The 18,011-nt window shown below is 37.9% G+C and overlaps 1 protein-coding gene across 2 annotated transcripts in view; it reads right to left on the reverse strand.

Moving 5' to 3' along the window:
• ASAH2 (N-acylsphingosine amidohydrolase 2) overlaps positions 1-18,011 on the reverse strand; it is a 65,971-nt gene that overhangs the window by 23,573 nt on the left and 24,387 nt on the right. The window contains exons 8-12 of one of the 2 annotated variants that reach the window (XM_001100613.5): positions 7,999-8,119; positions 4,443-4,568; positions 2,681-2,767; positions 766-870; positions 557-638 (exon numbers count right to left, since the gene is read on the reverse strand). In XM_001100613.5, coding sequence (XP_001100613.3) covers positions 557-638; positions 766-870; positions 2,681-2,767; positions 4,443-4,568; positions 7,999-8,119 — 521 coding nt within the window. The remainder of the gene's footprint in view (positions 1-556; positions 639-765; positions 871-2,680; positions 2,768-4,442; positions 4,569-7,998; positions 8,120-18,011) is intronic. The other variant, XM_077945590.1, reaches the window with a different exon arrangement.

An 18,011-nucleotide genomic window follows, 5' to 3' on the forward strand; every position in this document is an offset into this window, starting at 1 on the left:
TCAGGAGTTCCAGACCAGGCTAGCTAAATGGTGAAACCCCATCTCTACTTAAAATACAAAAATTAGCTAAGCGTGGTGGCAGGTGCCTGTAGTCTCAGCTACTTGGGAGGCTGAGGCAGGAGAATTGCTTGAACTTGAGAGGTGGAGGTTGCAGTGAGCTGAGATGGTGCCACTGTACTCCAGCCTGGGTGACAAGAGCAAAATTCTGTCTCAAAAAAAAAAAAAAAAAAAAAAAAAAAAAAAAAAAGGACTGATGCATGCTGCAATATCAATGAACCTTTGAAACGTGATACTAAGTGAAAGAAGCCAACAAAAAAATATCACATATTATATGATTCCATTTGTATTAAATGTCCAGAATAGGAAAATATAGAGACAGAAATATTAGTGGTTGCTTAGGTCTGGGGGGGTACATGGTCATGTGTAAGCCTGGAAAACCAGCAGACCTTGAGTTTAAAAATTAATAAATGTATTGGCTACAGTGAAACCTGATCAGAGAACGGAACCCAGAAGCTTCAGAAGCTGAAACCATAGATTTCACTGGACTTCACCTTACCCTGCGTAAAATTGAGGCCTCCAACTCCATCAATAGTGCCAGCCGCAAAACTGTAGCCCAGTGCTGGTTTACATGTTTTTGCCTAAAGGAAAGTTTTAGAAACATAAAAGGAACAGATAAAGAAACGAAAGTTAAGCTGAAAGTAAATAATGAGACCAAACCAAAACTTCACCCTTGGGACATAACCAGTGTTCCTCAGCAGCACTTACTGTATGTGTGGAATTGAGCCAGACGGTCACATTTGTCATATCCACCCACTGGTGTGCTGAAGCCAGTGGTCCCGTTACCTCCTGGGAGGCAGAGGCATACAGTTCCTGGAAAACACACAGGCTTACTATTCCAAGCAAAAAGGCTAAAGTGAGTATCTCCAACTGTACTCAGGAAGTACCAATTTGATGCACTTTGGAAATGCATCTCTCAGCAAAGTTTTTGTTTTGCTGGTTGCTTAGAATTGGCCACCAACCACATGGGTCTCTCTACCAAACCCAGGAGTTTCCCAGAAGCTTGAAGTCTCCAAGGCTGTTAACCTGTGTCAGCTCCCCATGAAAATGAAATTATAGTGATACAGGCTGTGGCACAAAATGCCCCAATCTCACTTGAAAGATCACCAAGAAAATTTAAGATTAGGAATAACTGGACCAAATTACTTTCTTTGCTACAGTGAGAGTGTATTTTTGGGTGTTCTTGTAGGGTCTTCCTTTCAGAATACTTGAGTCCTGAAGCAGGTTGGGGCCAAGGGAGGCTTGGAGGATTTCAAGCCCTACTTTGTCTGCAGCAGCTCACCCACCCACAACCCACTCTTTGGTGCTTTTGCTTTTGTGTTTTAATATGGTCAATTGATGCTTTTTCAATCTTATGGGAAACATGAGTCAAAACATGTTTAAAAAACTCTTTGTTTGTATTAATTCATATTATATAACATAGGCAAATCCTGTTTCATCAAATGTTCTCTTGCCTGACACTTAGCTCATTTCCACTCTGTCCCCACCCCAGTTTCAACAGCCACATGAGAGCTCTCATAAGTCATCAGCAAGACCAGCTGCAGCCTGCCGCTCCTAATTAAGTTGTGCCTTACTGAGAAGAGAATGCAGAATGTGGGTCAAATCTCTATGACTCTCAGGCTCAGAATGGGAGCAAAATTTCTGACACTAAAGTGTGTCACGGGTGCACACCCTAAATAGAATCTGTGAATTTAGAATAATCCACTGATAATACCACAGTAATTAAAAAGAAACTGCAGCAATTAGGCTGGCTGTTGCTACCAATTTTGTGTCAGATTGTTCTTTAAAGGTGCTTTTGTCCTTCTTTAGTTGCTCTTAAAAGATTTTAGAACTCTTGGAATAAACTATTTAAACACACACACACACATAGAGCAAAGGTATGAATAAGCTATGAAAAGAAAGAGATTTAATCATATCAAGGGCATCTCAGTTTGAGATTCTTTTTTTTTGTCTTTTTGCCTAGAAATCTGTCTCCATAGAAGCTGAAACAAAATATGGGGACAAAATGGGAAATAAAATTTAGGAGGGGGAGGAAGTCAGAGTAATTCATAGTAATCTCAATGGAGACCAGATTCTCTCTTCATCAAAAAGTTGTGCAAAAAGAAAAGAATAGATGGATGATCTTTGCATATTGAAGAACACCGGGAACTAATTTAAATCCAAGTTTCAAGAACTGGAGTTCTATGGTTCAGCTTTCTCTTGTCACCAGAGGAAAAGTTAAGAGATAGCTAGATGACTTTAGGCAAGCAAAGGCCTTAGAGACTTCCGAGAATTTGAATCAATCTGGTCATATCTAATGCCACAAGAAATTGAAAACCTTATAGTCTATCTTCCTAGTGTCTGAAGCAAGCACTCTGGTTTTCTAGACATTCTAAAATAGAATGTTTTCCTGAGTACTTGGTTTTAAATGTACTTCCTATAAGAAGTCAGACCTGAGCAGGCAGACAGAGGTTCCTGTGTGGATTGCAAAGGCCACCTCCCAAGCTGACCTCTTCCAGACTCCCCAGCACAACCTGAGCATTTGCTGTTTTCTTTACAATATTCAACTTCCTAATGAACCACGTCAATGGATTTTAAAGGACAATTTTAAATGAAGATGAAAGGAGCGAGGCCCATGGCTTACCTTTGCTCTCTGATACATGGCCCGTCCTATAATTTGTGTGCTGTCGAACATATCCTGTCCAGGTCCCTTAGCAATGCACATGTTAGACTGGAACAAAATAAGATAGGATGCATTCTTGGACAAGTAAATAATTATGTTAAGGAATGAAGAATTATAACTGAATCTAAGCAAATAGATTTTTAAAACCACATTCTAGCAGTTCTTTTTGGGTAGTCTTTCAAAGTAAGACTATAAAAACAAAATCATACCTGGAATTAGAACAGTGAATGTCTTTAGAAATTATCTATTCTGAAGCCTTTCTTTTAAAAATAAGGAAATTGAGGCTCAGGTTAAAAGATGTGTTGGTGATTATCCAGGTATCTCATATCTGAGCTAAGACTGGAAGCCAGGTCTTTCTATTGACTGCACATCTTTCTACTTGCTTGTTCTTGCCTCTGATTCTTACTCATGATCACCTTAAACTAAAACTCAGTTAAAATTATATTGGAAGAACTAGCTGGACTTCTGGGGAAAAAAATCAATAAACAAATCTGGCCCTATTTATCTACTTCTTATGTCAGAAAAAATTGAGATTGATCAAGCACTTAAATATTATAAGTGGAATCAAAAAATTACTAAAAGAAAATATGGATAAACATATTTTGTAGTATGAGGGTATGGGCAGACCCTCCTGAAAGTTATCTAGAACAAGCTTAGTTAAACTGGACAGCTTAAACATCTTAAATTTCCATAGGAGGCAAAAGACATAAATAAGACAGAAAGACAACTGATAAACTTTAGGAAAAGTTTGTACTATTTTGACAAAACTAAGACTTTAGTATATTAGGAGCTTTAAAAAGTCGATAAAAAAAATATCTTTATTAATACTGGTATTAACCCAACTGGGTAGAGTTGACTGGGATGGAATAAATATCCCAGAAATAGTGTACAAAAAAAGCATTACCACAGGACAAATGTTCTACAAACACAAAGAATAAGAACCCAAAAAATAGCATCTACTACTCATGTCAAAGTTGAAAACAAAGCCAAATCAACATTGTGTGAGTTAAATAAATGATGGTATAGCCTTACTTGTTGTCTTTAAAACATATCACACAGATCTGGATATACTCATTGAAAGGTTTCTAAGACAAATTAAGTGGAAAACTGAAGTTCTGGATACAAAATTCAAAATCCATGAATAAGTCATAAAATGTTGTTTATAAATGCATAGATAAATACATAGGAGGAGGTATGAGAATAGTAACTTCTGGGAAGAACAAAGTATAGAGGAAAGCGAGGCGAAGAGGGACTTTCACTTTTTACTATTCTCTGCACTTCCACATTATTTGAATTTTTTACAGCAATTCTTTTTTGCTTGTAATTTTTTAAAAAGGAAAAGGAATTTTGGTCTTATATGAAAAATCCCATAAACTATAATCCACGAGAAATGTCTCAGGCAGGCAGTTTTTAGTACAAACTTGTGACTTTCGAAATGCCAAAGCAAAATGTTTCAGATTGTCCAAGTTTGGGGAAGGGTAAAGTTAATCTCTGACAGTTACTGAATTGTCTCATCATTCAAAAAACTTAACAGTCACTCAAATGGAAAAATATAACTTCACTCAATTAAAATTTAGTGGGTTTGGACAGGTGTTTTTGAGAAGAGCAGATGCTAGGGAGAACTAGGCCAGTGTATGCTAGAAGACAAGGTATTTGTAAATATTCAAATATAAAATGTATTTGAGATGCAAAAACAAAGATTTCATGTGCCATAATTACCTACCCCACCAATGGGACAAGTGCTATTGGCGTTATCACAGGACTCTCCCGTGTTGATGCAACGTGGGCCGAGAATGTTGGGGGACACATCTCCTAGGTTTGATGAAGCAAAGGCTGCTACAAATGGCCCCTGACAAAAGAAATACCATGTTGCCTTTTATTCTTTCCTATTTCCTGTAATGACTGCCATTAGAAATGCAAACATTAAATCCACTCTGGTAAATTATTCAAAATCATTTGCAGACAATAAAAAGAGGATATAAAATATTCTGTAGGTTGCCAGTTCACTCTGATGATAGTTTCTTTTGCTGTGCAGAAGCTCTTTAGTTTAATTAGATCCCATTTGTCAATTTTGGCTTTTGTTGCCATTGCTTTTGGTGTTTCAGTCATGAAGTCTTTACCCATCCCTATGTCCTAAATGGTATTTGTCTAGGTTTTCTTCTAGGGTTTTTATAGTTTTAAGTCTTACGTTTAAGTCTTTAATCCATCTTGAGTTAATTTTTGTATAAGGTGTAAGGAAGGGGTCCAGTTTCAGTGTTCTGCATATGGCTAGCCAGTTTTTCCAACATCATTTATTAAATAGGGGATCCTTTCCCTATTGCTTGTTTTTGTCAGATTTGTTGAAGATCAGATGGCTGTAGATGTGTGGTGTTATTTCTGAGGCCTCTGTTTCATTCCAATGTTCTATATATCTGTTTTGGTACCAGTACCATGCTGTTTTGCTTACTGTACCCTTGCAGTATAGTTTGAAGTTAGTTCAACCATTGTGGAAAACAGTGTGGTGATTCCTCAAGGATCTAGAATCAGAAACACCATTTGACCCAGCAATCCCATTACTGGGTATATACCCAAAGGATTATAAATCATTCTACTATAAATACACATGCACACATACGTTTATTGCAGCATATTCACAATAGCAAAGACCAGGAACCAACCCACATGCCCATCAATGATTGACTGGATAAAGAAAATGTGGCACATGTACACCATGAAATACTATGCAGCCATAAAAAGGGATGAATTCACGTCCTTTGCAGGGACATGGATGAAGCTGGAAACCATCATTCTCAGCAAACTAACACAAGAACAGAAAACCAGACACCACATGTTCTCACTCATAAGTGAGAGTTGAACAATGAGAACACATGGTCACAGGGAGGGGAACATCACACACCAGGGCCTGTCGGGGGGTGGGAGGCTAGGGAAGGGATAGCATTAGGAGAAATACCTAATGTAGATGATGGGTTGATAGGTGCAGCAAACCACCATAGCACGGGTATACCTGTGTAACCTGCACGTTCTGTACATGTATCCCAGAATTTAAAGTATAATTTAAAAAAAAAAATTCAGAAAAAAATATTCTGAGAAAACTTTTTACTCCTGCAAAGGCTCACATTACCATCGGTGTACATATTATTACTGAAAATATTCGAATTATCAACAAAGCTGTTTCAAGTGGGAGTTTCAAATTATGCCTCAAACAGAAATATTTTAACCAGAAACACTGTGTGCAATAACAAATTATAAAATGCTGACCAGTCAATCTAGTCTATTGTGTTTTATCTGGAGCTCAGAGATCCATTTGCCTTTTAAAAATAAATATGCTATTGGCTTAATCAGGAAAAAGCAAATACAGACTTTCCTGTTGCACAATGAAACTAAACACACCATCTGGACTTGCCCTCGGTGTATCTTTTCTCTCTCTCTTCAACCTAATTAGAGCCATGCAAGGTCTCTGCCTCAACCCAACCACACCACTCTATTATTCTACCTTAAATGCCCCGAATTTTCTTCGGGAAAGAGATAACTAAGTATTAGAGATATAAATCTTTTTTGATACTAAAAAGATAATTTATTTCATAGTGCCTAGCACTCAGGCAGTGATCATAAATAGAAAAATCTCTTCTTTTCTCTAAAATGCAGGCTAAAGTGAGAAAATAGAGTGAGTTTTGCCAACAAAGGAGCTTGCTTTGGTTTGGATGTGGTTTATTCCTGCCAAAACTCATGCTGAAATTTGATCTCCAATGTGGCATTGTTGAGAGCTGTAGTCTAGTAGGAAGAGACTGATCCCTCATGAATAGAATAATGCCCTCCCACAGGGTGAATGGCATCTCACTCTCTAGGGAATGGATTGCAGTAGTTCCTGCAGGAGCAGGTTGCTAAAAAACAGCCTGGCTTCCTCAGTGTTTCCTCTCTTGCTTCCTCTTTCACTTATGATCTCTTTGCAAATCCTAGTTCCTCTTTTTTTCTTTTTTCTTTTTTTTTTATCTTTTTTTTTTTTTTTTTTTTTTGGAGACAGAGTCTCACACTGTACCCCAGGCTGGAGTGCAATGGCACGATCTTGGCTCACTGCAACCTCTGCCTCCCATGTTCAAGCAATTCTCCTGTCTCAGCCTCCCAAGTAGCTGGGGCTATAGGCACACACCACTATTCCTGGCTAATGTTTTGTATTTTTAGCAGTGATGGTGTTTCACCATGTTGGCCAGGCTCGTCTTAAACTCCTGACCTCATGAATCACCTGCCTCGGCCTCCCAAAGTACTGGGATTACAGGTGTGACCCACTGCATTCGGCCTCCTCTTCTGTTTTCTATCATTATTTATGTACAATATTCTGAGAAAATTTTTATTTTATTGGTAATAGCATGAGGCCCTCACCAGATGCAGTTGTTCAGTCTTGAACTTTTCAACCAGCAGAATCATGAGCCAAAAAAACCTCTTTTCTTTATAAATTATCCAGTCTCAGTTATTCTGCTAACACAAAACAAAGACAGAGCTAAATGATCAGGCTGAATGTTAATGGAAGCTAATATCTTTGTAAGGGAATATTAATTGTAGGTAAGGGCCTGGGACTCTTATCCCATTATATAGTCTTCCGAATTTGGGCCTGGCGCAGTGGCTCCTGCCTGTAATATAACACTTTGGGAGGTCGAGGCGGGCAGATCATTTGAGGTTAGGAGTTCAAGACCTGCCTGACCCACATGGAGAAACCCTGTCTCTACTAAAAATACAAAAATTAGCTAGGCGTAGGGGTTTGCACCTGTAATTTCAGCTACTCAGGAGACTGAGGCACAAGAGTTGCTTGAACCCGGAAGGCAGAGGTTGCAGTGAGCTGAGATCGTGCCACTGCACTCCAACCTGGGTGATAGAGTGAAACTCTGTCTCAAAAAAATAAAAATAAAAATAAAATGGTGCTTAATCCCTGTATAGCTCTAAAAATGAAAGTAAGTAAATATCAACAGTTTGTCATATTTTCAGTTTAATCAAAAACTACTGTTATTACAAAAATCTTGAACTTTGCCCTTCCTTATTCAACTAATAACTTTATGAAGCACTTAATACAAGGACTATGTAACACAAAAAGCAAATGGATTAGTACTCATTTTTTATTTTTCTTTCCACGTTAGGGAGGATGGTAAATGCTCTCTATCCAAGCATATCAATATGTGAGATTGATGATGACACTTTATTCTGGAGATTTGAATCACCTATTCTGAACGCAGCATGAATGATGATACTCAGTGAATCTAGATGAAACTTTCAATGATATAAATTCTCACCTGCCCAGGTAGATATCCTTTGTTCTTCTCTTGCTCAAGCAGGTAAGATGCATAGCCCACATTGTCACTGTTTACAAGATGGTTACTGTTGTTCATGCTGACTGGGTGGATGGCAAACCAGCTGTAAAGGAGCAAGAAGCTCTAAGTTAATCAGGAGAACCAGAGAACTGAGGCCAAGAACTACGACTGGAAGCTTAAGTTTTCTCCAGCAGGAAAAAATATTTTTAAATGATAGACATTCTACATCTAGACTCTTTCATTGTTCATGGGCTTAAAAATACAATGCAAAAAAAAATGTACTCAAGAAGTCTGATCATTTTCTTAAATTAAAAATACAGAACTCCATTTTCATGACTATTTCATCGTTGGCATCATCATTAGACTGGTCAGTTACCAGATGGCATACCTAAAAAACTGTATGTACACGGACTTTGTCCTTCAAGATAGGCACACAGATAGTAATTATTTAAATCTATCTAATCCGACATTTACTAAGGGTTACCTGTATGCCAAGCACTGAATAAACTGTGGTTTACTTTCAGAATCTCACCAAAGACATAGATGTGAACAAATGGCTTTAACACAGTGTGACAAACGTTGCAAAGAAACAGGCATAAAGTGTTTAGGGACCACAGATGACTAACAATTAATTCCTGAGGGCATTACAGGGAGAGGAAACAGCAGGGTAAATGCACAGAGGCGTGAAAGAGGATGTGATGCATAATTCAGTATATCCTTATGCCTAGTAATACCTTGTTTAAGCATAAAGCTATACAGTTTACAAACTAATTTCACATCTGTTACCTTATTTGAACTTCACAACAACTCTGAGAGACAGGCTGTTTTACCTCTACTCTGCATAGGTGACCCAGAGAAGCAAAATAATGGTCCACTGCTCATAGAGGCCCAGGACTCAAGTCTGGGTCTTGTGACACTGTGTCCAGTGGTCTTTGTAGGCTCAAACCCTCACACAGGTGAAAAGGATATTTACAGAGTGGAAGGCAGTAAAGCAGATTAACTGGAACGCTCAAGAAAAGAGAGATGCCAGTTCATAAAGTGTCAGGTTAACTTAGAATTTTTTTAAAAAAATTGTTGATTCAATTCTTCGTTGAAAAATCTTTAAATGTTTTCGCTTACATGCCTACCTAAGCAATGTAATGCACAAAACTAAGCATCTACTTAATGGCTAGAAAGGGTTTAGGACTTTAAGATCATCTTTCAAGCATCAGTTCTTATTGCCTATCAGAAGCAGACGTAGGGCTGAGGTGGCCTGCTCAAAGCCCACTGGCGCTGCTAGGCAGGCAACACAAATGAGTCATACTAGTTGGTACAATAGGGACTGGTGTAGACTGTAGAAAACTTGCAGTGTCTAAAGTTCACAGCCTTTACTCAGCTCCAGCCAAGTATTGCCTTATGGGAGTATAAACCAGTGCTGCCAGCTCTTCTCATTTATTCAAAAGGAGCCACAAATCCATGTTTTCATATTTATTTATCAACTTTAAAATTCTTCAGGAAGTAAATGGCATGGCAACAAAGGACGAGAACTGCTATACATTAAGAGACTTAAGACATGTAGCCAACAAATGTAGTTTGTGGTCTGATTCAAACAAAATAACTATTTGAAACAACAAAAAAAGACTTTTTGGTATAATCAAGGAAGACCGAACACAGATTGGGTGTCAGATCATATTAAGAAATTAATTTTAATTTTGTTGGTTGTAATAAATGATTGGGGTTACTTATTTTTTAAAGTCTTTATCTGATGGAGATACACACTGAAATATTTCTGAGTGAAATATATCTAAAGACACATGCACACGTATGTTCGTTGCAGCACAATTCACAATAGCAAGACATGAAATCAACCTAAATGCCCATCAATGATAGGCCAGATAAAGGAAATATGGTATGTATACACCGTGGAATACTTAGCAGCCATCAAAAGAACAAGATTATGTCCTTTGCAGGAACATAGATGGAGCTCGAGGCCATTATCCTTAGCAAACAAACACAGGAACAGAAAACCAAATACCACATGTTCTCACTTATAGGTGGGAACTGAATGATGAGAACACATGGACCAACAGACACTGGGGCCTATTGGAGAGTGAGGGGTAGAAGAGGGGAGAAGATCAGGAAAAATAACTAATGGATACTAGGCTTAATAACTGGGTGATGAAATAATCTGTACAACGAAGACCCATGACACACATTTACCTATGTAACCAGCCTGTAAATGTACCCCTGAACTTAAAATAAAATGTAAATTTTTAAAAAAGAAGTGTATGATGTCCTGGTATTTGCTTTCAAATACTCTAGCCAAAAAAAAAAAAAAAAAAAAAAAGAAGGGGGATTGGGGGAGAGGAAGGATAAAACAGAATGACAGAGTCCTGCTAATTATTGAAGCTGGGCAATAAGTTACATGGAGATTCATCACATTAATTACCGTAATTAGTATGTATTCAAAAATTTCTATATAGTTTCCTTTTTCATGTTGGCATACATTTTGAATTTTTCAAAACACAATGTCAAGCCAAATCACCAATGAGTGAGCTGAATTCAGTTCCTGAGATGGCTATTTGCCCCTGTGCTAAGGAATAAACATTTATTAGTCTGAAGATATTCTAGAGTTATCCCCTCGCAGTACTTGCAAGGTGTTTACATTTAGGAATATTCTTCTATTAGGTTTGTATGTGTGGTTTGTCTCTTTCTCTTAGAACTCAAGTATCAGGAAATTCTAATCAACTAGTGTTTTCCAGTTACATGGATTTTGCTTTACTGGAGTTTCTTTAGTTTGGAAGAAAATGCAGTGGTGGCATTTTGGCTTCCCAATCAAAACATTTCCATCTGATACCATCATGCTGAGGTCAGCCAGCTTCAGCCAACACTGAATATTTCCATTACAATCAAAGAAAAACTATAGAACAATTCTGCTGACAATGATTATTATTTAGCTCTTATTAGACAAAGGACTTTATGTACAAGATCTCATTCTATTCTCACAGGAACCCTTTGAGTCAAGTACTATCATTATCTTCATTCTACAACTAAGAAAACTAAGTCCCAGAGTGGTAACACTGGGACTGGTAACAGTGTGACCACCTGACCTAGGTCACACAGTGGTAAGTCAAGAAGCAGGGCAATGAATTCAGGTTATGTGTGTGTGTGTGTGTGTGTGTGTGTGTGTAGATAGATAGATAGATAGATAGATAGATAGATAGATAGATAGATAGATAGATAGCTATAGAGATATATGCTCTTATCCACTGTGGAATCCTGTCTCTGTCCCTTCTCTTCATTCACTTGCTCATTCACTACACGTTTAGTTAACTTTGACTCTGTGCCAGCCACTAGGAACATAAAGATGAATGAGGCACCATCTTGGCCTTGAGAAATGCTTCACAAAAGACGTGGCACTTGAGGTGGATCTTAAAAGATGAGGAAGAGCTAGGCAAAGGAATCACTAGAGAAGAAGTATTCCTAGCAGAGGAAATAACATCTGCAAAGGCATGGAGATGTGAAGGAGGGCCCTGTGTTCAGAGAATGGGTAGTTAGGGTGGCCAGAGCAGAATGGATATGGACAAGGAAAGATGGCAGTTGTATCATTCATTCAATCAACATGAATTTATTGGGAACCATGTTGATAGGCATTGTGTGAAGGATTGTAAAGAGGAGTCAGATGCATTTCCTACCATCAAGGACCTTACACAATTGGCCACAATGGTATCTGTGGAGAAAGCATGTGCTGAGAATTTCAATCTACTAGTTAGATATAGACTTGATTTCTTCTTCTTCTTTTGACAAAGCATCTCACTCTGTTGCCCAGGCTGGGGTGCAGTGGTGCAATTGTGGCTCACTTCAGCCTTGACCTTCCAGACTCAAGTGGTCCTCCCACCTCAACCTCCCAAGTAGCCGGCACTACAGATGTTCACCACTATGCCTAGGTAATTCTTTTTATTTTTTTGTAGAGATGGGGGTCTTACTATGTTGCCCAGGCTGATCTCCAACTCCAGAGCTCAAGCGATTCTCCTGCCTCACCTTCCTAAAGTGCTGGTTTTACAGGGATGAGCCACCACACCTGGCTTAATTTCTTCTTTATTCCATTTATTTTAAGCCTTAGAAAATAAATTGAACTTTTTCTCTAGAAAATTAAAATAAGTGTTCAGAAAAAAGTTATTTAAATTGAAGGAAAGGAAGATGTCATATTTTTCCTCCTTTGTCCTTTGAAATGTTCACTATTAAAATAGCAAACTTGTCACAGGAACCAAAGTACTATAGTTATGGATGAATATTTATAAAGATATGCGGAAAGGTGATCATTTTAATTTTAAAACATAGTACTTATATTTTATTTTATCTGGCCAAAAAATATTCTTCAAAGCAAAGTTCAAAAGAAAGGAAGAAAGCTTTAGTTTCAGAAGTTAAGAATTCAGACATAAAAGGATGAATACATCTGTGATAGTAAGCATTTTTAAATAATGCTTATGTCACAGCTAAATGTAAAATAGGAAGTAAGGTGCTACTTGAATCAGCATGATGTAATTAAAAGTACTGCAGAAAGTCAAGAGATTGGGGACCTTATCCTAGTTTGTAGCAAAGTTAGTCAAAATTTCTGGACTAAAATTTAAAAATTATTGAGACTGAAAAATAATAGATTTCAACTATGCTTTATGAATCAGTAAACAACATATTAATATAAAACACTACAATTTTTTTTCGTTCTGTGTAAAGGAGGTATTTGGAGAAAAGGATCTCTAGTGACTATTAATTCAGACATTGTATGTGCCCTACTCTGAAACAAAGAGAAAAGCAGGTTCCATACACTCAGACCCGGGCTTCCCTGTCCAGTGTGCAAGTTGTGTCCTATACAAAGAACACTGGCGAAGCGGGTAAGGGGTTAAAGCCAGCCTCTGTGCAGCTCACTGAGCCAGGCACTTCAGCCAGCCCAGAAAAGAGGATGCATTTGTGTAACTTAGACAAAGGTTCTATGTGCTAGCATGGCCCTCCCCGACCTAAACGTCCACAAATAGGGAAATAGAATACTGTGGACCCATTCAAAGGTACTGTTCAGAAGATTCATAGCAACATGGGAGCTCTTCAGTAAATAAAATATAGGAGGCTGTAATGGGCTGAATAGTGTCACTCAAAAATGCATGCTCATCTGGAACCTCAGAATGTGACTTACTTGCAAATATGGGTTTTATAGATGTAATCAAGGTAAAGATTAAGTGATATTATACTGACTGCATGTAGGCTCTGAATCCAATGACTAGCATCCTCACAACAAGAGGAAAGGAGCAGAGAGACATCCAGAGACATAGAGAAGAAGGTGATATGAAGATGGGGGCACAGATTGGAGGCATGTGTCTACAAGCCAATGAAGCCAAGGATTGATGGGAACCACTAGAAGCTAAAACAGATGCATGGAACAGATTCCCCCCTTGGAGTCTCCAGAAGGAACCAACCCTGCTAATGCCTTGAATTTGGATTTCTGGCCTCCTGACCTGTGAGAGAATAAATTTCTGTTGTTTTAAGTCACCTAGTCTTTGATAATGTGTGTCTTCCCTAGGAAACTAATACAGAGGCTAATATTATATTACAGTAGCTGAAAATAACAGCTCTGGGGTCAGACATGAGTTACTTAATTTATTTGAACCTCAGTGTTCATACCTGTAACATAACGATAATAGTAGTATCTGCATTTGACAATTAAAATAACTAATACATGTGAGGTGCTTAGCACAAAGACTGGCTGATACCAAGAATGGAATAAATGTTCACTATGAGAAGGTGGGTGACGCTATACTGATACTACTGCTGCTGCAGCTGCAGATGATAATAATGATGATAAGGGAAAGAGACACAAAGCTCTGAGCATAAATAAATATATATATATACACACTCACATATCTATGATTCGTAAGATTAATACAATGTTAAATATATGGGGGCGGTGTTCAACATTCACAACACATGTATATTCAACCCACGTGGTATGGGCATGAAATGATTCAGTGAGGAGAGCCTGCCCTCTTGTGACAGGGACGTGAGTGCTCACAAAATGCCCATGTGCTCTTCTATTTCCCAGTCTCATTTGCAAGAAGGGGTGTGTGAATAGCTCTGACTATTAACATTTGTGCAGAAGGACTACCCAATCTTCATTAGACTTTCCATGAGTGGAAAATAAGTCTTCAATGTGTTCAGCCACTGGAATTTCACGTTCTATCTTTTGTGGCACCTGCCATTAATTACCTTCACACCCTCGTTTTCACTCGCTCACAATCATCCTCACCCCAACCCGCCGCAAACTGGAGAAGAAGAGGAAAGGGTGTTTCATCGTCTCATACGGGAAGGATTATTGGGCCCAGACTTTTACCCAAAGGGCAAGCTAAATTTTAAACCAGCAGAAGAAAAGAATACGCACTGGACTGCTCAGATTTTAAAAAGACAATGAGCTCTAGCCAGAAGAGCCCTCCTCAAGTTACAGGCACACCTGGGACAAGTATCCTGCAGAATATTTCTACCATCTCCACCCCAGAGAAGAGATGTACATTCTCAAGGAATCCTTTTGTTATCTTCAAAAATCCTGAATGAAAAAGTCCTTCTAAATAACAATATTGGAGAAATATCTCATTAGGGTAAATTCCATTAAGTTACAGCAGTCAAAATCCCTGCACCACGCCTTTAATCCCAGCACTTTGGGAGGCCAAGGCAGGAGTTCGAAACCAGCCTGGTCAACATGCAAAGTCCCATCTCTACTAAAAATACAAAAATTAGCCGGGAGTGACAGCGCACACCTGTAATCCCAGCTACTCGGGAGGCTGAGGCAGGAGAATCACTTGAACCCCCGGGAGACGGAGGTTGCAGTGAGCCAAGATCATGCCACTGCACTCCAGCCTGGGTGACAGGGCGAGACTCTGTCAAAAAATAAAAATAAAAAAATTTAAAAATCCTTGCACATTACATGGTAAGTGATCAACAAGAAACAGGAAATGGCCAATAGAGTATTGCTTTTTTAATTGAGCCAAACCGTGAATTGAAGAAATTCAAAGGAAAACAACAGTGATTTGACTTTTTTAAGCCTGTTACTTGGCAACAATTGTAAAGCATGATAATACTAATTTTGGCAAGAGTATGACAAACAACATTCTGCTCATGTTTGAGTAACGGGAGAGTAAACCAACAAAGGAGTGTTTGGCAATTTGTAGGAAAAGCTTTAAAATATAAACATTCTCTTTGGCTCAGGAATCCCATTCTAGGAATTTAGCTTAAGGAAATCATTGGCAAACATGTATCCATTTGAGAATGCTTATCATAGGCCGGGCGTGGTGGCTCATGCCTGTAATCTCAACACTTTGGGAGGCCGAGGCGGGCAGATCACCTGAGTCCAGGAGTTTGAGACTAGCCTGGCCAACGTGGTGAAACCCCGTCTCTACTAAAAAACTACAAAACTTAGCCAGGCGTGGTGGTGCACGCCTGCAATCCCAGCTACTCAGGAGGCAGAGGCAAGAGAATCGCTTGAACCCAGGAGGTGGAGGTTGCAGTGAGCCAAGATTGCACCACTGCACTCCAGCCTGGGCAACAGAGCAAGACTCTGTCTCAAAAAAAAATGCTTATCGTGATGTATTTTATGATTGAAAACAACCTAAATAACAAATGATTGCTGATTAGTTGAGTACAGTATGATACATGGAATGAAATACTACATAGCAATTTTTAAATGGTGATTTAAAAAATACTAACTGGCATTGAAAGATATTCATAAGGTATTGCTAAATTTAAAAAAGAGTTAACAAACTGTAAATATAATAAAATACCACTTTTTTAGAAAAAATTATTAATGTGCTTAGAAAAAGTCTCAAAGACTATGATGCTATCTCTGAGTGTCAGGATCCCCAGATGATTTTTTGACTTTTTAATTTTTTTTCTTACTGTGGAAATTTTAGAAAATATATAAAAGAAAAGAAGATTTTAAAAATTACTTGATATAGCACCAAGAATGAACCCTAAGGTAAACTATGGGTGATAATGATGTGTCAATGTAGGTTCATTAGTTGTAAGGAATATACCACTCTGGTGGGGAATATTGATAGTCGGGGAGGCTGTGTGTGTATTGGAAGAAGGTGCATATGGGAACTCTCTGTACTTCCTGCTCAATTTTGCTGTAAACCTGAAACTGCTTTTAAAAATACAGTTTATTAATTAAAATAATAATAAAGTCTATTAAAAAAAAAAACTATGCCCAGCACTGGCACAGTATCATTTCTGCATTGTTCTATTGTACAAAGCAGTCACAGGACCAGCCAAAGTTCAAGAACTAGGAAAATAATCTCCATCTTTTAATGGAGAGTGGCAAGGTCACTTTGGATAAAACATGGAATAAGAGCAATTATTGTGTTGTTGCAGCCATTTTATAAACTACAATCTGCCATTTAAATATATATTTTAAAAATAACTATTAATCCAAAAAACGTAAGAGGTGAGAGAGGAGGAAAAAGAAGCACTGAAAAGGTGAGACAAATAGCACAAAGTGAGGAGATACAGAAAAGTTCAGATATGATCATCACAATTCCTGAAAATACATTAAATTTGCTTGAAAAACAAAGATTGTCAGAGTATAAAAGAAATAACTAAAGCTATATGATATTCATAAGAGACACCCTTAAAATGTAAGAACAAAGAAAAGTTCAAAGAAAATTGCAGAGAAATATACATGGCAAATTCTGCGTTAATGACATTAACAGACTGTAGACTTTAAGACAAAAAAATTATTAGATAAGAAGAGGATCACTACAAAAACAAACAGATACTTGATGGTCTCAGTACATGGAGATAACACTGTTAATATTTTTATAGTATTTTAAAGTTTCTAGTGCACAGTGAGTGAAATCAAGTGAGCATCCACATTTATAGAAAGACCTTTTAGTCATGTGTATTTCCTATTATATGTTCTACATAGAAAAATGAACTGAAGCAAATGTACCTGAATATTAACCATGATTGATTTGAGGTAGTATAATTTAATTTAATTTTTCCTTCCTTTCTACTTTCTTTATTTTTCAAGTTTTCTATGGTAAGCACACCCTATTTTTATACTGAAAAAAAACCTAGAAAAAAATAATAATCTCCCAGATTTTTTTCAGGTTAAGAACTTTCCAGAAATCTAACAATCAAGTTGTCCAATATCTCCAGCCAACTGTTTTTTTATGGTTTTGGTTTCTAAACTTGGGACAATTTAAACTACACGAGGGTGATCAATCTCTGTTATCAGTCAACAGTCATCATCTTTGTCATCAAAAAGTCCTTATTAGGCACCTTCACCTATCGGCAGGGGAGGAGGGTGAACCTGACCCAGGATGAAAGATCACTGTACAACTATGACCAAGCCCCACTGAAGAAGAATACAAGCAAGCAGAAAGTAAAGTTAGAGCAGGAAGACAGCATCAAGTTTCACAACATGGAGCAGAACAAGAAAAAGAGGTTCAGTGAAAGATATAGAAACAGAAAGCAGGGGCCAAGCACAATGGCTCAGGCCTGTGATCCCAACACTCTGAAATGTTAAGGTAGGAGGATCCCTTGAGGTCAGGACTTCAAGACCCATCTAGGCAACATAGCGAGACCCTGTCTCTATTTATTTTTTAAATAAAAGCAATAAATAAAATAAACAGAGAGGAAGGCTTTATAAACCAGCATTCATGCTAATGATAGAGAAGGCATTTAGGAAGACAAAGACAAGATGAGATGAAAACAAGAGAGCAAGAATGGTTTGACAGAGGGCAGTCACTAAGGTGTCAGCATTTGCAATTTGAGTGGGGTTAAGTGGATGGGAGGGGAAAGTGTAGACTTGCAATAGAGAAAGCCACAGAGAATAAACAGTCAGACATTACAATTCAAGAAAAATAATTCAATTATTCTGTGTCAATTAAAAACAAAATATTTTATGTAAAAAAAGTTTTTAAATAAAGAAGTCATAGTCATAGATGAGAGAGAAGATTTTTATATATACTGCAACT

This window comes from Macaca mulatta, chromosome 9, assembly GCF_049350105.2.
Source record: "Macaca mulatta isolate MMU2019108-1 chromosome 9, T2T-MMU8v2.0, whole genome shotgun sequence".
In the NCBI taxonomy this organism is placed as follows: domain Eukaryota; kingdom Metazoa; phylum Chordata; class Mammalia; order Primates; family Cercopithecidae; genus Macaca; species Macaca mulatta.